Here is a 23,151-nt window from a genome sequence, read left to right as displayed (position 1 = left end):
AAATACTTCAAGCAACGTCTCGAATATTTCTAGAAAGTTTCTTTTGAAATTTAAAAATTACTCTTAATTAGATACTAAATGAATGTCATAATAGTATTTTAAAGACTATTCAAAAATACTTGCAGCTTATGAAGAAGTTATAGGATTAAAAATACTTCAAGTAACATCTTGAAAACAAGATAGATTTTAAAAGGGATGGATGTAACAAACCTTTTGCATATCAATTGTTACCAAGACATATTGGCTCAATGATTCCAAATTAATTTTATGCTCATGTATTTTAAAAGGCGATTTGTATTATTTAAGTGTTTCATAATATAATTAAATGTTCATCTTTCTATCTAAGTATGGCCAAAGATCAAAACGCCCTATAATTATACTTGGGTCGTCATTGATGAGATATCCAAGAGAAATTAAAAGTTTAGTCGAACGGTCAAATTCACCGAAAAGCTCAAATAACTAAGACTTTTACACTCCAATAGTCACATTGACTGAAAACCCACATAATAAGTGGTTTTAGAAAGTGAAGCCAGATGCTCATGATCAAAGAAACAAACCATGAACCGATGAACGTATATAATGAAACTCTCCAGAAGCTAAATTTAGCGACTCCTAAAATTTAGGAGGTTATTATTTTTTAAAGTTGCTTAAATAAAAATTTGTTTGCCTCAAAAGCTCCGAAATTTCGCCGACCAGAACTATCCATTAGTATCTTGTTGTATGATAAAACTACTAATTGTAATATCTAATGCAAAGCCTATACTTATCATTTTCAACAAACACTTCTCATTTATAGTTTCTACTTGACTTTTCTATCTATCTACTATCCAAGAAGCACTTTCTACTTAGCTTGATCTAATCCAAGAACTAAAGAAGACAATCAACTTGCTACTTGGAGTTTGTACAAATTAGAATTTCAAAACCCTAATTTTCAAAATTGTAGCAAATCAACCCTTTTGTATATGGTTCAAGCACTTGGTATCCATGGTTTTGTTTCAATAAATTTCTGTCAAGAGAGACGGGTTGGTTTCCCTCTCAACATGGTATCGACTCTCTCTCTCTCTCTCTCTCTCTCTCTCTCTCTCTCTCTCATCTTCATGGTGATAATTAATCGAGTTGGTTAAGTTTAAAATATTGTCATTCTCACGTTTTTCCCTACGCTTACATTGTCAATTTTCCAAGCTGCACGCAACCCTACATTCAATCTCGCACACAACTCTTTCCACTGGCTCTCTCAATCTTGCCTACCATTTTCTACAAAAAAACCCAATTTTGTTTTCAAAAATTTATGCAATTTCTCATCCGCTATCTTGTGAGATCCAGCTACAGAGAGAAACAAGAGACAATAGACAATGAAAATGTATGAGCTAAAGAGAGTGTATGAGCTCGAGTCTGAATGACAAAATAAAAGTACAATCAAGCTTTAAGGTTGACCTAACCAACCTTCCATACCCTAACTAGAGTTGAATTAACTAACTCTAGGGCCTAGTGTCACCACATTAAAGTCCTAAGGCACACCACACAAATTACATTGGCCACTACCCAGAATTTGCAAATTCTAACACCCCTCTACAATGCCAATGTGATGAAGTACAAGGATCATAAATCACCAAAGAAAAATAAGTTTAAGGACTTGTGAAAAGCCTTGAACTTCACACATGGTAAAGCCTTGGTGAAAATGTCTACAACATGTTTCTGTGTTGGAACATACATCAAGTTGATCTCTTCTACATAAGATCTTTCTCTGATATAATGGTAATAAACTCAATGTCTTTCATGCTCTATGTGATAAACTCAATGTCTTTCATGCTCTATGTGATAAAGCCTTGGTGAAAATGTTTGCAACATTTTTCTGTATGGAAACATACATCGAATTGCTCTCTCTTGCATAAGATCTCTCTCTAATATAATGATAATGAAACTCAATGTGTTTCATGCAAGCATAAAACACAAGATTCTGTGCTACTGCAATAGTACTTTGACTGCTTGAGAGAATAGGCATAGGACCCTCCAATGAAATTTGTAGATTAGCTAGCAATCTACACAGCGATACACATTCTATTGGTGCTATGAAGACTTCCATGTACTTGTTGAGCTAAGAAATAGATTACATGTTGATTAGCCTCGTAAACAACCCCAAAACATGCTTATAATACAAAACAAAAAAACGGTTCATGTTTCAAGAGAATTTCTGTGAAACCCTAATTTGGGAGAGTCCATCCACATCTATAAATAGACAAGTTGCCCCCTTTCAATCTCCATCCTTTTGTGCACACTTCTCACTCTACTGGCCAAATTTCAGCCATTAGCCACCTACCATCTGCTGTCCACATCACCAGCAACAGCCCATCACCATTTGAACCTAGATAGCTCTAGCCATTGCCTTGTTGTTTGGAGGACTCCATTTGCTCTATCATCATAGCGCCTGATCAGCCTGCATTTTCAGCATCTGATGACAGGTGATACGCTATTGCTCTCTCTCTCTCCCACCAAGCGACTACTGCAGTACTTGCGTTTTTCTTGTCCAACAAACCACCTACATCAACAAATACCTCTCATGTTGTCTCCTGATAGCTCTCTACCTCAAGTGATTAGTTTTCAGTCTTCTCTAGTGGTACACTGCTACGTTTACTAGATTTCAGCCTCCAACTGTTGTGTTTTGGTGACTAGCTTGCTACCCTTCATTATTCAACATTTTCTCATCTTCGACTAGTGGTTACAGTACTTGGGATTCACCTTCAATGGACATCACTCTCTAACACTACCGCTCTATCCTTAGGCACTCTATACACTCTCCATTCATTTGCAATTTTCATTCACTTGAGTTGTGTTCTTTCTCTCTCCTACTTGTGTTTGTTTCTATGTTTGAGTTTTGAGTCTTGCTTTTAGGGTTTACATTTTGCACGTCCGTGTCTGTATCATTGTGTTTCTATCGTGCTCATACATTCTGTGTTTTCTCAGTGCAAACCCTAGCAACTACTCCACAGTTTTCTTCACATGGTATTAGAGGCTCTTGTAGAGAGCATCCTGAGGATATTAAGGAGTGCTAGGTTTTGTGTGAGGCACACGAATGACTCATAACCGAATCACAATGTCTTGGTCGCCTTCTTCTCAAGACCTCATGATGTCTTATCAAGCTTCTTCATCACTGGAGGCCTTGAGAAGACATTATGGACTCCACAAGAAAGATGACACCCCGCCTTCCTCTTCACCTTCACCTTCTTTGTTTTCTCCTATTCCAGATTTCAATCTCATATCAAAGGAGTTTCAAAATTACTTGTGCATAACGTATAGTCTAACTTACACACCTCCTACCAGCTTTGCTACTCCATCTGGACTAGTTGGTGAGGCTGGCCACCACTCCAATCATGGAAGAATGGAAGACAAAGGACATTTGGGATGACTAGCAACGCATCTTCTTCATCTTAGCCAAGCATAGTGTCAATTTCGTACAACCCCTGTCATGAGGACATGTATTTTTGAAATCTCACTTAACATGTAGATTCATTTTTAATCACAAGGTTAAGTGAATGTTGCACATGTGAGGTGTAATTGGGGTTAGAGTAAATTTACAAGCCCAAGTCCTGAGGAAATCATGAGATGTCAGAGGCAAAAGTTGTTACTTGGTAGCATTTGGTGCCAGTTGTTGGCCTAGGTCATTCATTTGGCCATAAGTGTCAATTGGTGACACTAGAGAAGTGGCGTTTAATGGTACCTAATGCCAATTTGATGGTCAAAGATGGCACAGAGACACTCGAGATGGGAGTTGCCTAGCCAATTTAATTATTGGTCAGTCTGATTATTTTTCAGGGCACTGAAATAATTATTAGATTAATTTACAATATTTAAAGACTGAAATTTAATTTATAATACTGGAAAACCATTTGGAAAGGCTGCCACTTGTCAAAAAAGCCCATGCAAGACTGAAAAACGTTTTAGAGGTTAGAGAGGGGCATTTTAGTGCATTCAGCATGCAAAAGAGAGGGAGGAGATGCTACTGGTCTAATTTGCAACCATTGAAGGGCCTTTTAAGACAGCCATGGGCAGGAGAAGACCAATCAATAGCAAGTGACAGTATCTACATGTTGTTGAGAGAGGACACCAGCAGTAAATGACTGGTTTTCTTCAGTTCTTTGCATCCACAAGCTGTTGAGACAAGGCAACAGCAATAAATGTCAGATTTTCTTCAGTTCTTCGCAATGAAAGTCTAAATTTTCTCTCTCCTCAATATTCTCTCTCATCTCCCAACCTTTCTACAACCTTACTCCGAAGATTACAACATTGAGATCACAGAAAGCTGAGACCTAATCTGCAACAGAAATTAGGGTTTAGCAACAGCCTCGAGAAGCGTACCAAAAATTGGAAGGTCCAAGACTTGGATTCAACAATGCTGAAGTTGTTTTCAGTCAAATTCAAGTGGCGAGACCAGCAAAATAATGAATTTGGGGCATTTTCCATCTCCATCAAAGCGAGTGAATGCCAATTGACTGCCCCAATCAAGGGGGAAATCAGATTAAAGACTCGTTGGTTATTTTGGACAACATGTGGAGTTGGAATACCAAAAGGAATTGGGAGAACCCATTGTGTATCAGCTTCTTTTTCAATTTAAGTAATTTTGCATTTCTCAATTTGGTAATAAATGTTACTACTGTAACTAAGTTGTAATCAAGGAATTACCACCCATCCATGGAAGAAAGGCTAGTTTCAACCCCTTTGGGTCATATGAATCAAAACCCTCTCTTGTTTCCCCTTTTGGTGCACATGATCCAGTTGATTTTTTGTATCTAAACTTCAATAGAGGGGGCTCTTGAAGCAAACATCCTTCCTCAGGTATATATACATCTTCTATTTCATTTGAGCATATAAGTCACTCTTCTCAAATCCCTCCCATCCTACCCTCTTCTTGTTCCCACCTCAATTTCCTCTCTTCTTCATTCCGAAACTTTGGATTGCACTCCACATTCACATTGGGAGTTGAAACCTCTGTTTCCGCTCCTAGCACATTCTCATTCTCCATTTCATGCTCACACTTTCCTACCACTTATATCATGGTGGATCGTTTCAAGGTATGCCACCCTTTAACATTGTACCAACCACTCCCCCTCAAGCCACTTTGCACCCTAGGGCTTCGCTACAAGAAATCCCACTCTTTGACATAGTTTCCTTCACCTTTCCGCCAATGAGCACATCATTTCTCCTTGAGACGGTTGCGATAAGCATCCCCCTCACTACCCTTAGTCACACACCACCTTTGACTTCTCAAACGCACGAATTTCCATCCTCTACTTATGGTACATCATCACGCTTTCCATAGGTCACTCCTACAAAGAAATTCCCATCCTCTGTTCCACATGACCCTATCTCTCCTCCATGGGCTCCTCATGTGGTTACCACACCCATGCCTAGCTAGTCCATACTAGGAGTTTTGCTCTTCTAAGTTCTATCAACATGGCGGCTTCCCCTCCCAAGGTGGATCGTGTAGCATTTCTCTTGATCCTATCATAGCAATGCCTTCTATCTTGTTCTTCCAGTTGGGTTGCTTCCTCACATCATGGTTCTTGGCACCACATGAAGATCAACATTCGTCTCCCCTTTCTCCTTCAACCTCAACATCCAAGGTTGAGAGGGAGTTACTACCCTTCTTGCTATTCTACAAGTTTTGGCACTTGTCTTTGATATTGGCCTTTTCCCCCCCTATTGTACCTCCTCCTTTTTCATTGCATGATTTCATCATCTTTGTAAAGGGCACTTAGGCAAGTAAACGATTTCCCCACAAGGGGCACTATCCAAGTGGCACCCTACTACATGAGCATTTCACAGCCTATAGCATATTCATTGTGCAAAGCACCACTAGACAAATTCTAAGTTGTGTTTCCACCATCGGTTTGTACACCGCACCACCATTACTTTATCACTCTTCCCTTGTCATCAATACCCTTGAGTGGATAGATAGCTTATCTATTTTGAGATAGGTTGAACCTAACCATCCCTTCTCATTCTCCCGTATCATACAGTTACATAATTCACTGCAAACCATCTCTCCAAATATGTTTCTTTTTTTTAACCAAACCAAAAAAAAAAATTCATTGTGGTTCCATCTACCCTTGCAAGACTTCATACGCCACTGGGCAACTGATGAGCACCCTTTGTCCAATGCCCTATCCTCTCTAGGGCAACTACCTGGATTCCCTTGGTAAGATAACGATTGCCTCTATAGTCTCGATAGGCCACTGGGCAACCACCGTGCACCGTTTGTCCGATGCACTAACTACTTTGGGATGGGGCACCTTGGGCAAACCTCAATTGGCCTTCCTTTCTAGCTCTATTTTGGGCTTGAGAGGAGGTGTTGAGCTAAGAAATGCATTGCATACTGATTAGCCTCTTAAATAGCCCACCAAAACATACTTATTTAATGAAAAACACAAAAACAATGTGCGGTTCAAGAGTTTCTATGAAACCTTGATTTCGAAGGATCCATCCACATCTATAAATAGACAAATTGCCCCCATTCAGTCGCCATCCTTTTGTGCAGCTCTCTCACTCTACCGTCTAAATTTCAACCATCAATCACCTACCATGTGCTATCCAACCATCACCAACTACAACCCATCACCATCCAAACCTAGGCGACCTGTTTCCAACCATCGCCCTGCTACTTGGAGGTCTCCACTTGCTACATCATCATAGCACCTAATCAGCCTGCGTTTTCAACATCTAGTACCAAATTGTTAGAGATTATTCATCCCTCAGACTAGCATTTCTCAAGTTACCATTGGTGCAATTAGTTCTATCAGAGATACTCTCGAAGGGCATTATTCATTATTCCTATCAATCAATGGGTGTTTTCAGCGGACACTGTATAGTCGGTTTGTCAAGCAAGCAATGGTGCCATGTGGTAGATGGAGGACTGATCATTGGTTATTTTATTCATTTATGTGCTAGTCGGCAGATTTTGATCAAGTCAGCCAGTTGTTTGCTGGCCGTCTACTTTATTTTATTGCATTCTTTTCTCCTATTTAGCCCACTTTGCAACCTACCCCACACACTTGTTTTCCAGGTGCTCGTAGGAGAGATTCAACTTGAGGAGATACATCTACAGCCCTTATATATCTGCGCTCTTCATTTCAAGATTCATTAACTACAAATTTCTACGTTCTTTTGTCTCTTTTCTCTTTTCCTTTCTCTCATGTTCATTTTCTTTCAGTCTTGACCATAAGCTTCTGCATTCATTGCACTCTAATATGGTATCAGAGCAGCGTAGGAGGGCTGACTGATCATGGGAAGACTTGATCACGAAGATTCTTCATGACAAAAGCTTCAGTTTTCAGCCTTTGGAGGCTATAGTGAATAGGAAGGAGCAAAGTTGCTGTTTTTTGCGAGTTTTTGCTGTTCATGAAGGAGGAAGGCTGTGTTTTCAACCTTTCCCTACAAATTTTGAGTTTTCATCACCTCCGATTGGTGAAACTCTTTTGAGGATGAGCAGAGGGAGCCCTAGTAGGCACCAGCACCGTGCGCGGAGTCAAAGGGGGCTGCCCTTGTTTTTGTGCAAGTCATTCTATTTACAATGTCGACCAAAATTGACACGGAGTTTCAAGCTATTATGGACCCAAGACCCCGTATTGCCGACTCTTCCTACAAATAAAAGCTTGATGGGGAGAATCATCCCATCTTGCATACAATGATGCTTGCCATCTTGGAGTCTTAAGATTTGACGGAACTTGTGACCGAGGCTATAGACCGTCCTCCCTCCAAGCTTTCTTCAAATGAGAAAGCCGACTTGATGAAGATACAAGCACATTGGGACAATTTCAATGCCCGCATTCGTTCTTTCCTTATTCTCTCCTATACTCGAGCCATCATTGCTCATATCGAGCACTTAACTGTGGTTGGGGATATATGGTTGGAGCTTGATCAAATGTACAATGGGATGATCATGGTGAAGCGGGTCCCTATAGGTTCAAATGAGGACTTTAAGTCCTAACAAGTCTTCTTCTATACGGGAGCATGTTAATAAGCTTTAGCAATTGCAGATGCAAGCCCAAAACGCAAGGAAGGCGATTAGCTCAAAAGACATGATGTCATGAGGACATGTATTTTTGAAACCTCACGTTACATGTGGATTAATTTTTAACCACATGGTTAAGTAAATGTTGCACATGTAAGGTGTAACTGGGATTAGAGTAAATTTACGAGCCCGGGACTCCAGGAAATCACGGGATGTCAAAGGCAAAAGTTGTTGTAAGTTATGCCGCACACATACTTGGCGATATCTGATACTATTGGCCTAGGTCATTCATTTAGCCATAAGTGTCAGTTGGTGATACTAGAGAAGTGGCATTTAATGGTACCTAATGTCAATCTGATGGTGGTCAAAGATGGCACAGAGACACTTGGGATGGCAGTTGCCTGACCAATTTAATTATTGGTCAGTGTGATTATTTTTCAAGGCACTAAAATAATTATTAGATTAATTTACAATATTTAGAGACTGAAAATTGATATTTAATTATGGATAATGCTAAAAAACCATTTGGGAAGGCTGTCACTTTGTCAAAAATGCCCATGCAAGACTGAAAAACGCCTTTAGAGGCTAAAGAGAGGCATTTTAGTGCATTCAGCCTGCAAAAGAGAGGAAGGAGATATTGTTAGTCTAATTTGCAGCCATTGGAGGACCAAAGGCAGCCATGGGTAGGAGAAAACCAATCAACAACAGGTGACAGCATCTACAGGCTGTTGAGACAGGACAACAGCCGTAAATGAATCATTTTCTTCAATTCTTTGCATCCACACACTGTTGAGACAAGGCAACAGCAATAAATGACAGATTTTCTTCAATTCTTCCCAAAGAAAGTCTGAATTTTCTCTCTCCTCAACATTCTCTCTCATCTCCTAACCTTTCTACAACCTTGCTCTAAAGGTTATAGCATTGAGATCACAAAAGGCTAAGAAATTTCAGATTTCTCTACTATGAACCCTAATCTGCAACAAAAATTAGGGTTTAGCAGTAGCCTCAAGAAGCGTGACAAAAATTAGAAGGTCCAAGACTTGGATTCAACAAGGCTGAAGCTGTTTTCAATCAAATTCAAGTGGAGGGACCAGCAATTATCTTCAACATTTTCACCAGACACAATGTATGGGTAGTTTGTCAGGTAGGCGATGGTGCCACATGGCAACTAGAGGACTGATCGCTGATTATTTTATTCATTTATGTTGTAGTCAACAATTTTTTATCACATCGGCCAGTTTTTTGCTGGCTGACTGCATTCTTTTCTCCTATTTAACCCACTTGGCAGCCTGCCACACATACTTGTTTTCCAAGTGCCGGTGGGAGAGATTCGACTCAAAGAGATATGTCTACAGCCCTTGTTTATCTGCCCTCTTCATGCCAGCCTTCATTAACTATAGATTTCTACGTCCTTCTAACTCTTTTCTCTCTCCCTTTCTCTCATGTTCATTTTCTTTCAATCTTGTCCATATGCTTCCACATTCACTGCACTCTGACACAAATTGCCTCCAATATCCAATATTATACAACTTTTTGGCATGCATTTAAGAATCCCTCCATTTTTGTCACCTTTCTGCTTCAAGTTCAATATTAAACAGTGATTCTTCCTACAACCAACCTTCCATTAGCGTATTAAAGTAAGATATATTTCTAAAGAATGGCATCCATTCAAACTCGCTCAATTGTCGACCATGTTATTGAACAATTTGGTTCTCCTACCAAGCAATTATTGCAATACCTGTATTTTTGCTTTCCAGCAAGCCACTTACGTCTGCAAACACCTCTCTTTTTGTCTCCTAACCATTCTCTGTCTTGAGTGATTAGTTTTCAGCTTTCTCTAGTGGCACATTTCTGCTAGTTGGGAGGTCTATAATGCTCTAGTCTTGGGACACTTTGTTCTAAGGTGTATTAATAGAATTTTACTTTTCTCTGAAAGAAAAAAAAAGTACTTGTGATGTAACCAGCCTTCCTTCCGTGGATGGGTGGTAAGTCCCTGATTACAACTTAATTACAGCAGCAAACAATTAATGCAAATCTGAAAATACAAATTTACCTACTGATCTTGGACAATGCACACCCGATTGGCCCCGAAATTGGTGCCCCTTTCGGTATTTCTTTAGCTTTATTGAAGAAGAAGTTGATTTACAATGGGATTCTCCCAATCCCTTTCCGTATTCCAACTCCCCTTGCTGTGATGAATCACTAGCAAGTCTTTAGTCCGAATTGCCCCTTGATTCGAGCAATCAATTGGCCTTCACCCACTTTAATGGAGATGGAAAATGCCCCAAATTCAATTATTTGTTGGTATTTCCACTTGAATAGGCTAAAAACAGCTTCAGCCTTCTTGAATCCAAGTCTTGGAGCTTCCAATTTCTAGCACGCTTCCCAAGACTGCTGCTAAACCCTAATTCTTGCTGCAAAGGTTTACAGCAGAGAAATATGAAATTTCTCAGCCTCCAAGGGTCCAAATACTGAGATCTTCATAGCAAGGCTATGAAATGGCTGGAGGGGAAAGCTGTAAAGAGCGAAAATTCAGAGTTTTGTTGTGAAGAATGGCTGAAAATCAGTCAAATGCAGCTGCTGCCCTGCCACAACAGCTTGTAGATGCAAAAAACTGAAGAAAATCAGTCGTTTACTCCTATTACCCTATCTCAACAGCAACAACCTGTAGATGTTGTCTCCTGCTATTGATTGGTCTTCTCCTGCCCTTGATAGGCTCAGAAGGTCCTCCAATGGCTGCAAATCAGACCAGCAACCTCCCCTTCCTATCTCTTGCAAACTGAATTTATAAAAATGCCTCTCTCCAGCCTCTAAAGACGTTTTTCAATCTTGCATGGGCATTTTTGACAAGTGGCAACCTTCCCAAATGGTTTTTCTAGCATTTTTCATAATTAAATATTAATTTTCAGTCTTTAAATACTGAAAATTAATCTAATAATTATTTTGGTGCCCTGAAAAATAATCTGACTGGCCAATAATTAAATTGGCTAGGCAACTTCCATTCCCAAATGTCTCTGCGTCATCTTTGACCATCAGATTAGCATTAGGTACCATTAAACACCACTTCTCTAGTGTCACCAACTAACACTTATGGCCAAATGGATGATCTAGGTTAACAACTGGCACCGGATACCACCAAGTACCTGTGCGGCATGACTTATAGCAACTTTTGCCTTTGATATCCCGTGATTTCTTCAGGTCCCAGGCTCGTAAATTTACTTTAATCCTAGTGGCGCCTCACATGTGCAATATTTACTTAATCATGTGATTAAAAATTAATCCACATGCTAAGTGAGGTTTCAAAAATACATGTCCTCATGACATGGGATCTGTCTCCAGTGAAATCACTCTCCGACAACTGTAAACGCCCCGAACAATGTAGTATGCTTAACAATTATGATATTTGCTTGTTTTCGAGATTTAATAGAAAAGAGAATGAACACTTAAAGCTGAAAATGAAAATTACTCACAAAATTACAGCCATAAAAATGTAAAAGTAATGGAGACAAGATTGAGGGTTGAAGATGGGCAACCCCCCCCCCCGAAGGAATGTATTTCTGCTCAACCCAAGTCCCTTAGGGAAGAGCTCAGTTACAATCAACCTGAGAGTGAGAAGAAGTAATTCTCACTCTCACAAGATCATGCAAAGATGTACAAACACACATGCATTATCTATTATGCAATGATAAGAACTGATTTCTTTACAGTATGAGAGAATAAAAAGGGGAATTCAGCCTTTCTCCATCGTTGATCAGCAGTACATGGATAGAGCTTGCTTCTTGTAGCTAAAATGGAAGAAAGAGCTCAAGAAGGAGGTGCTGTAATGAATTTACAGTCTTGCTGTCTTGTAAAACAACAGTGATAGAAGAGGGAATATGGAGGAATTTGATAATGGAGAAGTGGGGAATGATGATGGGGATGGATGGGGCCAGTTTCTGGCTATCTGTGGGTGCTATACATGAGTTTACAGCAAAGAAAAATGATGTACAATGAAGAAAAACGAGCTCTTATTTATAGGAGAGGGGAGAGCTAGTACAAAAGGGGAAAGTGGAGTAGCACAAGACAAGTGTCCATCCACATGTCATGAGATGTGACAAGTGGTGGGACACTTGGAAACTTGTGTGACAAGTGTCTTGACACTTGTCTCTTCTCTATGGCCTTCCTTTTTGGGTTGAATACTGTCAAGAATAGAAACAACCAAATTTAGTAAGCACAATCAGAGTACAGAACTTACTATTTTTAAAATGACATCCCTATTTTTTAGGACTAGCATTTTTAGGCTAATTCGAGGCTCCTAAAATTTAGGGACCTCCTAAAATTTAGGGATCTCCTAGAATTTAGGGACCCCCCCAATATGGGTATCATATGAAAGCTTTTTCCGTGTACATCGCAAAAATGGTATCCGAATCTTCATGTGACTTTCCTATGCAAAGAAATGTGCATTTCAAGCTTTCAGCCCACACATGCACATTATACAAGCATTTCATGATCATGCCATCTTGTTGATTGTAACTGTCTGTTCTGGTGGATCTAGCCCACACTTCAAGGCATCAATCCTTTCTGTGTGCGAGTCTAACCCTGATATGCGTGAGTTCTAGTCACAGGCGCCCAATCGGGTCATATAGGTGGAAGTGTAAACTATCTTTTCTCTAACCCACCGTGTGGGTCCACCATAACCTGTGACCACTCATCAGTGGCCAGCTCCAATGCACTTTTCTTTATATCTAATTAGTGCAAAGGAAATAAATTTAATAAATCATTATATAGATAAATTAATGAAAAAGGATACAAATTCTGTTTCTATAGAGTTGTGACAACAACACTACTCTATCCTTGGATACTCTGTACATATTAAACCTATGTAGAAGCTTTCCACATACTGTAACTATGGCATGATGATACCATGCTGATTTTGGGTGAGCTGAATCCCCAAATAGTAATGTAAAATACCCATATCTAACATAGAAAATGTATTCTTCAATTCACCCTTAAAATATGCCACTCTATTTTCTTAAGGTCCAATGAGTAACATATCATCTACATAAAGAACGATGACTAGAAAGATCTGTCAGAAGTGGAGCAACGGTGGAAGCATAAACATGTGCTGAAATAAACTGCTGAAACACAAGACAAAAAGATAAAAGAAAAGAACACGATACAGATGAGAACTCAGATGTATGCACGGGAAATGAAATCCATATATCTGAACACGAGACAGTCGCATACAACAGTGAGTCACTGGTTGCGTGGGCACTGGCACTGGCTCCTCTCTCCACAGAGTCTGCAGATGGTGAAGATGATGATACTGACTGAGGAGGAGCACTGAGTATAAATAGGCTGAAAAATGGGGAGCAATAATGCTGGTCGGACAGCATTAATGCTGACCGACTGGTGCATAAAAATGCTCCACTGGCATAAAATGCCACACTAGAAAAATACCTAAAATACCTAATAAAAATGCCCAACCCAGATCAAGCTCAGACTCACACATGAGCTGACAAATACTCTGCTAACACCCTCTCTCAGATCATGAGGGATCTGATACAATACAATAGAACAATGAAAAGGGATCAGAAACTATACAACATAGAACCACCAAGTAGAACCATGGATACCCAAGCAGTGGGTGATCAAGCCACCACCAAGGTGCCTCGGAGAGAACCTGATGTCGATGTCGATCATACCAAACACCTGAAAATAGAGATTATAGCATGTCTCTGTGTCCATCACCAATGTCTCGCAGTAGCATACAAGACCATCCTGTCAAAAATGCCTCTGAACATAGGTGACCATGGATTCCCTGCCTTCGGCCAGACCGCCAAAGTGTCCCCTCATGTGTGCTCCAGACGAAAGCCTCCCGCTCTCTGTCAGATGACCAGCTCATCATGAACTTGGATGTCAATCCCAGCTCCAGGATTTGATTCCACCAGACTGAAGTCGATGCGTCAGGGACGTCCCTCTCTGGAACCTATGCACCTGTATAAAAATATAGTTGAGGCGCGGCTGCCCCATCTGAACACCCGCTCACACTCCCTCTCTGGCACAAGAGAGTCGTGAGGGATGACCTCATCACCACCACTAGAAAGCAGCCGAGGAAGGGGCCACCAAGCCCTTCCCGCGATCCGAAGAAGAGGATCCCTTCCGCGCCTTGGACTTCACCTTGGTCGGAGGATCTGAGTCGGAGTCGGATGAAGGAGAGGACTCATCGGTAGAGTCAACATCCCGCTTCGTCTTCTGCTCCTTCTTCCTGGAAGCCACTAACTTCTTGTAGTCCTTCCGCAAATGTCCCTTCTTGCCACAGTGGTAACACTAGGCCTTCGACTTCTTCTTCCCGTCACCCCTCTCTGAAGCTACATAAGCCTCACCGCCATAATGTGCCGGAAGCCGCCCCTGTAATCTCAAGGATGTCTCATACTCAAGAAGCATCGAGGTCATATATAACTTATCATCAGTGGAAGTGCACGGAGGAGCCATATGGAGAGGATAAGAAGAGAAGTAGAGAAGAGATAGAATTTAGAGAGGAAACACAGCCAAAACACAAGCACAGACTACAGAAAAAGAGAGTTCACATGCAATAGAACCCAAAATCTGATCAATAGAAGACAAAATCTGCTGCAGAAAGTCAAAAAATCAGTCAAAAACTGCCAAAAACAGAGAAAACGGCCTGAAGTAACAGTCACCCAGCCACGAGAGATGCTGAATCAGCAAACACAGACTGTAAACTGAAGAAAAACAGGTAGAAAACTATCGCCAGCAGCTGCAAATGAAAAACGCAGGGAGCAGAGGGTGCGTAGGCAGCAGAGGGTGCGGAGGCAGCAGGCGAGGGCAAAACTGCAAAAAACGCAGGCTGAAAATAGCCCCAAAACAGGTCGCCTGGCTGCGACAGCAGTCGTCTGATCAGCAGGGGTACAAAACAGTCCTGAAATCAGCAAGAAAACGCAGCAGAAACACAAATCCTGAAAACTGATACCATGTCAAAAGTGGAGCAGCGGTGGAAGCATAAACATGTGCTGAAATAAACTGCTGAAACACAAGACAAAAAGATAAAAGAAAAGAACACGATACAGATGAGAACTCATATGTATGCACGGGAAATGGAATCCATATATCTGAACACGAGATAGTCGCATACAACAGTGAGTCACTGGTTGCGTGGGCACTGGCACTAGCTCCTCTCTCCACAGAGTCTGCAGATGGTGAAGATGATGATACTGACTGAGGAGGAGCACTGAGTATAAATAGGCTGAAAAATGGGGAGCAATAATGCTGGTCGGACAGCATTAATGCTGGCCGACTGGTGCATAAAAATGCTCCACTGGCATAAAATGCCACACTAGAAAAATACCTAAAATACCTAATAAAAATGCCCAGCCCAGATCAAGCTCAGACTCACACATGAGCTGACAAATACTCTGCTAACAAGACCCCCCCCCCCCCCCCCTTCATTCCTAATGCTAGAGTAGGAGCAATTGGATTGTTCTTAAATCCTTTGTTCAAATAAGCATCTACCTTCTAATACCATGCACAAGCTCATTTCAAGGCATACAAAGCCTTGTTTAACTTGCAAACCAAGTGCTCTTTACTTTAACCACAAACCCTAAAGATTACATAAAAATCCTCATGAAGGTCACCACTAAGAAATGTTGTCTTAATGTCCAACTAATGTACTTTCCATCCATGATGGGCACCCATAGCAATAACACATCTATTTGTACTCATGCAAGATGTAGGAGCAAAAGTCTCCTCAAAATCTATGCCCCTTTTTTTAGCATAGCCTTTGGCAATCAAGCATGCCTTGTATCTATCAATCGAACCATCAACCGTGCATTTGATTTTAAAAACCCATTTAGTGCCAATAGCCTTCTTGCCAAGTGGCAACTCAACAAGATCCCAAGTACCATTGGTAGCAACAGAGTCCAACTCCTCTTGCATGGCCTGCAACCAATGTACATCCTATTGTGCATTATCGGATGAAGTACACTCATCCTCATCTAAAAGTGAGCTCATGAATGAATGCATGCTCATCAAGAAGAGTATTAACTTCTGAATTCTCCACAAAATGTACCACCTTGCATTATGAGCAACTTGTTTAGTAGTCTTTTCTAGTACATTGAAGCAAAGGAGCATCAACCTTACTCTCCAAGAGAGTTTGTAACAGCCATCTCTGGACTGTTTTTGCTGCATAACAGCTCTTTCTTGCTCAGCTACTTGGTCCGCTACCAAAGGCAAGACATAATCAACCAAGGACTGATTTGGGGCAGGTGAAGCAACAACTTGCTATAATACATCTGTTTTTTTGCATTTACAATAGGCGCACGTCCCAATGCAAGAGGCAAAAGACCCTCAAAGACATCACCAATCTCATAGATGGTTGGTATCTCAAACTGATCTTGAGAATAGGCTGCAACAAACCATATCTATTCTCAACTAACCCAAAAAGAAAAAGTTCAATTTGATCCCATCCACCTTTGTAGGTCTTGGTAGACCACTAGGCAGCCGACAAGAAACATTTATTTGATACCTTGGCCTCTCTAGGATAATCACTTGGACTCCCTTGGTAAGACAATCATTGCTCGCAGTTGTCGTGCACCCTTTGTTCGATACCCTAGCTACTTTGGGGTGGGATGTCTTGGGGTAAAAATGGACTTGAGCTTTTCTTACAATCCCTTTCTAGTTTCAATTTTGTGCTTAAGAGGACGTGTTAAGCTAAAAATTCATTATATTCCGATTAGCTCTTTAAAACTGTTACCCGAAAACATATAAATTACCAAGAATGTCATCAAACGGGAAACAGTCCTAGAGAGTTTTTGTGTCCCACATGCAAAACCCTAATTTAGGTGGTTCCTTCTGCATCTATAAATAGACAAGTTGTCCACCATTCAATTCCATTCTTGTGTGCAAGTTTCTTACTCTACCATGCAGATTTCAACCATCAATCACCTACCATCTATTGTCCAAACCCTCCCAACTACAACACAACCCTCTCCAGCACTTGGCACCCTCAATTTAGTTGTCGCCTTGCTGCCTAGATCTTCCCCTGTCATGTGTCTAGCTAGCAATTCCCTGGCAGCACATTTTCGTGGTCCATGGGGGAACTATCCTAGACGGCTTCACCCAGCACTCGCGAGAATGCACAAGGTCTATCGTCTAGGTTTCCCAGAGTCCACCCCATGACGGAAGGTACCAGCCGTTCCCACGAGAATCAACCTATAAGCTCGGGGTCCTAATTTGACAATTGAGGTCTCGATACATAACTAGCTCCATCAAAGGTGTCCCATAAGGGCTTCTCGTCCGACTGGAGCGATCGTAGTTACCCTTGATTCATGAAGTGAAACGCTTTTTTCTAGCAACTGGCTAGGATTCGGGGAACCTTAACGGAGTTCTCGCACAGCCACCACACCTTTCCCCTAAGATAATTTCTGACCAAGGTTTTAAGACCTATCCCTAGGTGAGTAAAACGCCTCAAGCCCGAATTTGTTTCTTGATATGAAACGTTGTGGCAGGAATATTACATCCCCTCAACTCCATTTGCAATCCTGCTACCATCGCTAGCTATTTTCCTCTCTCCCACACCTTCCCAACCTACATTTACACTTGCTACTGGTCAACATGTTGCCGTGCCCTCCAACACCTGTTACCACTGTGTTTTGCTGTCCAACAAGCCACCTTCATCATCATACCCCTCCTATACTATCAGCTAGCTGTCTACAACCTGAGGTGACCATTTTCCAACCTTCTTCCGCACTCCAACTGCTGGTTTCAACACCCAAGATTCGTCTACAATGAACGTCATCACTCACTACTCTGCATTTGAGCATTCTGTACACTCTTACGTTCATTTACTGTATTGATTCATTCACTTCAAAGTTCTCTTCTCTCTCTGTTTGTGTTTGTATTTGTGTTTTTGTGTTTTACATTTAGGGTTTGCATTTATTATGTTAATGTCTAAGTTATTGAGTTTTAGTCATGTTTATACATTCTGTGTTTTCTCCTTGCAAACCCTAGCACATCTTCATAAGGAATCTCACTGGTGTAGTTTGTACCATACATTTTGACCACTTGAACGCAAGGATTTCCCTTACTTGCTTACATTGCACCGCTCTCATCTTTCAACTACTTAGACGGTTCTCGTGCCTTTGTTGAATTTAGCCTTTTTAAACCACCACTTTTGGATTTACTATGCATGTACATTGTGGCCCATGGGCACTTTGGGGCAAATCCCCCAAGTGTAATCCACTCCCCATCCTATTCTTCAGCCAGTACTAAAACTCTAGTTGCAACCAGCAAGAATGTTTTTAGTAAAAAAATACTTTAACAAGTCAAACTTCACAATTCAGTCCAATCTCACGCAACAGCTGTGAAGTCTCGAGGCCTTTGGGAACTAGTCCTTAGTTTAGAGCCTATGCCCAATCTTAGACTTGCTGCCCTTGATCTCATCAGTCAATGGAGCTGCTTCCACTATCATAGTAGTGACTCCACTATCCAAAAGATATCGACTAACATTACACCGAAGAAAGACTAATTTTTAGCTTAAGAGGGGGCTAACGGTGCAATGTACTACACCGAGAACTTTATCCTCATTTAAGTGGTTAGTGAGGAGTATCTTCTTCTTATTCTCTGAGGATGCATGCTTGTAAATGGACGGCTGCTTTGAGTGTGGTTGTTCGCAACAGGATGCAGATTTTTGAAGATTGCCACTTGCTTTATGGACACAGACGGTAAAGTCGAGGTTGATTGATTGTGCAAAATGCCTTGCCTAAAGTGTTCATTCATAAAGGGATATAAAGAAACGAAAAGCAAGATGATCAACATAAGGATGGAAATTAGCGTGTTACATACGACACATAGAGAGGTACAGAGAGAGACCTGATTGATCATTCCACGGATGGTGGAGGTGTTGTCGCGGATGACGGTGCGGTAAGATTTGCGAAGGCCAAGGGCGTGGAGGGTGCGACGATGGAGCTCCCGAGAGCCAGGGAAGCCGCGTACAAGGGTGATGACCAGACGGGGGCTCCATGCGATCTTAGGGACCACCTTCGACGCCATCGCGCTCTCTGTCTTCCTCTTTCCTGCCCGCACCCCTGCTAAGTGAGTTACCTACTACGACTATCGCTGGTCAATCCAATAGTATCGCTGTCTTCACTAAAAACCAAGGGAACTTTTCTCGTGAGTGGTTTTCTGAAAGCCTGTTTTTTTAGTGGTTCCTGGTTTTGCAAAAACCTCTTTCATGTTAGGGGTAGATCGACAATCACAAATATTAAAATATACAAGCGAAAAGGAACGATTTTAGGGCTGTTGAGAACTCTCACGCGAAGAGCCAATGAACTTGGCCCAATGGGAAACTTTTCCATTTGGGCAACTTATCCTACATGGAGTAGAGGAACCTCCACCCTATCATTGTCGAGCTTTGTGAGCAGTGAGTAAGGCTTGGGGCAATGTTGTCAATCTCTCCCCTTTCAAACAGGGGAAGGTCATCGCCACAAGCTAACATGATGGCTCACACAATACAATTTGGAACAATTCCAACAAGCATTATGTTATCAATAGGCGCTTCCTATGATAGTGAAAATCAAGGACTTGTCAATTCTCTAATGTTCTTATTTAATCCTTTATTTGCCCCTTCTATTTACCAAAATACTGACCTACTCAATCAAAATATCTAGCAAAATGTTGTTCCTCAGAATGGAGGGAGCCAAGACTGGGGGAAAGTGCCAAAGAGACCCAAACCGTAAGACTTTCACTTGGGAGGTCTTAGGAATGTTGGATTAGGAGATCAATCTCGCCCTATACCAACAAACTGCCACACGCACACATATGCACGCACACATATTCTCACACAAAATGAATGCACAATCTCTATCTATTTTTGGTACACTTACCTTAAATTAGTAGCAAAACTAATGAGAGAAAGTGAGAGAGAGATTGACATTCCCATGTGTGTGTTTGTGTAAGGTGAGATTTGTAAGAGGAGAAGGGAAGTCCTTAAATTCACATTTTGCATGGTAAGTTTGCAATGTTGGTTAACTCTCTTGTGACACCGTTGGACATGAAGAAACTTCTAGAGCTAAGGATTGGTACTTGCCTTAATAGAGCTAATTGACCTACCCAAAAACCTCTTCCCCTTCATCAAAACCCTAATAGCACCCCTACAAAGGCTTTTAGGGTAGAGACCAATGAATCTAATCAATCCTAGGTGGTATCCATGGGTGTTGATTAAGATGGACATGAGTAAAAGACTACATGTCTCTAACACAAAAAAGGTAAAACCATTGTAAAGCAAGCATTGTCATATGGAAATCTACATAATGCTTGCTTTAAATGCATGAAAATTGGGTATTCTATCAAAGATTGCCCGGGGGGGGATAGCAATAGATATTTTCCCCTCCTATCAGAGGTCCCTAATGATTCAAATGGACCCAAGTTAGTAGAAGAAAACTTTAGACTTCTCATCAGATTCTAAGGGTGAGGAAATACTTGTGGACAATTCCCAAAAAAAAGAAGGAAATATTTTAGATTTCAATGAGCAATGTGATGTTACCATAGAGAATGTCAAAGAGGGCAAAGGAACTGAAGACTGGTTTTGTAAAGTGAAATCTCTTTGAGTCCAAAAAAATTAGATAATGACATAAAGAGTAAACATGCAAAAAGAAGATACTCTAAAGTGGTGACTAGTGTAAGTAATCCCTTCTCCAAGAACATGAAGAGTGGTAAGAAAGGAAAATCAAAAAAATAATCATTTTAATGATCAAGTCTATAGAACAAGGAGAGTGCTAGGAAAGGAAAAGCCAAAAAATAATCATTTTAATGATTAAGTCCATTAAAATGCTATCTCTCAACTACAAAGGGTTGATAAGACCGTGACAAGACCATCATCTGAGTGGTTGAAAGATCAACCAATTGCCCTAAATGTTCTTTACTTAAAAGAAGTCAAAGTCACAAGAGAGAACATGGATAAAAATCTAAGACTTGTCAATAGTAAATATGTATGGTTTAATACCCATCATAATCACAAAAGTGGGGAAACAATAATCGGAATACATATTAGCTTCAAGGGTTATTTGATAAGTATAACTACAAACAACTACAATAGGTGGTTATCTATTCACTTCAAAGAACAAGAGTGATTTGTAGTAATAATTGTTTATGCTCAATGTAATGCCCAACAACTATGGAATTCTTTAATGACTTTAATGTCCAATCACTGTTGTGGGAGATGTAAACATGGTTAAAAGCATTGAAAATAGGCTCTTAATAAAAGTACAAGTCATTGCAAGTCTTGAGAAGAGCTCACAGATGGATCTCAAATCCTTTCACGACTTATAGTGAAAGGTAGAAAGGGTGACCAAGAATGAGAGTACAAGCACAAGCAAGAAGCAAGAGCTATGGAGGTTGAAGCAAGAAGAGATAACAAGGCCATATATGAGAACTCCAATAGTCACAATGTGTAACTTGCCTTCCCTTATTCTAATATTATAGTAAGAATATAGAATAAAGTGACTGTGATGGGTGGCCACCACCTACAATGTACAAGTGTGCAAGCAATAGTGGCTAGGCACATGGTGCCTTTAACCCAACAACCTTCCACTTGAAGGTGAATGTGTCCAACTAAGGAGAAAATAAGAAAAAAAACGACAAACTACAATGTATACATATAAGTACAACTAAATGAAAAATAGACATCATTTTATCCTACGCCCATCATCTTCCTAAGAAAGGCATAACGTTCCATTAAGAGACTTTTAGTGAAAAAATTAGCAAGATTCTCATCTGTAGAGATGATGACAAGCTATATTTGCTTGTCATCTACCATCACTCTAATAAAGTGGTAATAACAAATCTCAATATGCTTGGTCTTTGAATAAAAGACCAAATTACATGCCAACTGGTGGTATTCATAGAGTCTGAATGCAATGTAGGAGTCATATACCTATGATACCAAGGTTTGCAATCAAGCGACCTAACCATAGGGCCTCCTTGCAAGCGTCAATGGTGGTTGCAATATACTTAACCTCGGTAGTAGATAAAATAGTGCATTTCTATACCTTAGACATTCAATGGTGGTTGCAATATACTTAACCTCGGTAGTAGATAAAATAGTGCATTTCTATACCTTAAACATCCAAGAAACAACACCCTCAACAAAGGTGAAGACATAGCCAAAGGTAGACTTTCTACTATTTACATATCTTGCATAATCTGAGTGTGTATAACCCATGACTCCAACGTCCCAAGGTTGGTTATGAAGTGTTACCATATAAGGAGCCACAATTCCCACTACAAACGCTATGTCAAGTCTACTAGCTATCATGGCATATATCAAGTTGCCCACTGTAGATACATATGGGATCTTGGCCATCTCAACCCTCTCATCATTGTACTAGGGACAATCTACATGACTAACCTTCACCCTAAATATGGAACTGCTCAAGTACTTTGTGAATGTACTCCTTTTGTGAGAAGTAGAGGAGTCTCTCAAAGCAATTGCATGTAATGTGTATACCAAGTATATGAGAAGTATCCGGCTCATCATGAGCATTCCCAACAATTAATATATCATCAACATAAATACTAAAATAATAATGCTACCATTACGAACCAAACACAAATCCATAATCATTATGGGAATATTATGATTGTGAATGCATGAAAGGATCAAACTTGTGATACCATTTCCTAGATACTTAAAGACTCTTCCTCAATTTGCACACTAGGTGTTGCCTGCCCTTTTTCACAATGCCCTTAGGCTACTACATATAGATGTCCTCATGTAGGTCCCCATGTAAGGAAGATGTTTTTACATCTATTTGTTAGTACAAGTCAAAATCCATCTAGACAACCAAGACCAAAACCAGGTGAAGGACTATCGTCTTGACCAAAACCAAGTGAAGGACTATTGTCTTGACTATGTGAAAGAATATCTCATCAAAATCAACTCCCTTTTCCTATTTAAAATCCTTAGCAACCCAAGGGCCTTATACATTGGCTTAGGGTGACTAAGGATGCTCTTCAACTTGTGCACCCATTTGCATGGCAATACATATTTTCCACTAGACAATGGAACTGAATCTCACATATGATTCTTGTGTAGTAAATCAAACTTAGACTGCATGGCCCTTTCCCAAGTATGAATATCACCTCTATGCATA

The 23,151-nt window shown here is 40.6% G+C and overlaps 1 protein-coding gene across 2 annotated transcripts in view; it reads right to left on the bottom strand.

Moving 5' to 3' along the window:
* Positions 1 to 19,150, bottom strand: part of LOC148040411 (uncharacterized) — a 33,828-nt gene extending 14,678 nt beyond the window's left edge. The window contains exon 1 of one of the 2 annotated variants that reach the window (XM_087699398.1): positions 18,872 to 19,150. In XM_087699398.1, coding sequence (XP_087555524.1) covers positions 18,872 to 19,051 — 180 coding nt within the window. In that variant the 5' untranslated portion in view covers positions 19,052 to 19,150. The remainder of the gene's footprint in view (positions 1 to 18,871) is intronic. The other variant, XM_087699393.1, reaches the window with a different exon arrangement.
* Between the last annotated feature and the right edge of the window lie 4,001 nt (positions 19,151 to 23,151).

The sequence above is a fragment of the Lygodium microphyllum genome, chromosome 2 (genome assembly GCF_053477565.2).
Source record: "Lygodium microphyllum isolate KBCC chromosome 2, Lygodium_microphyllum_v1.1.10, whole genome shotgun sequence".
In the NCBI taxonomy this organism is placed as follows: Eukaryota; Viridiplantae; Streptophyta; class Polypodiopsida; order Schizaeales; family Lygodiaceae; genus Lygodium; species Lygodium microphyllum.
The sequence above is the reverse complement of the archived record's forward strand: the minus strand, read 5'-3'. Positions and strand labels throughout refer to the sequence as shown.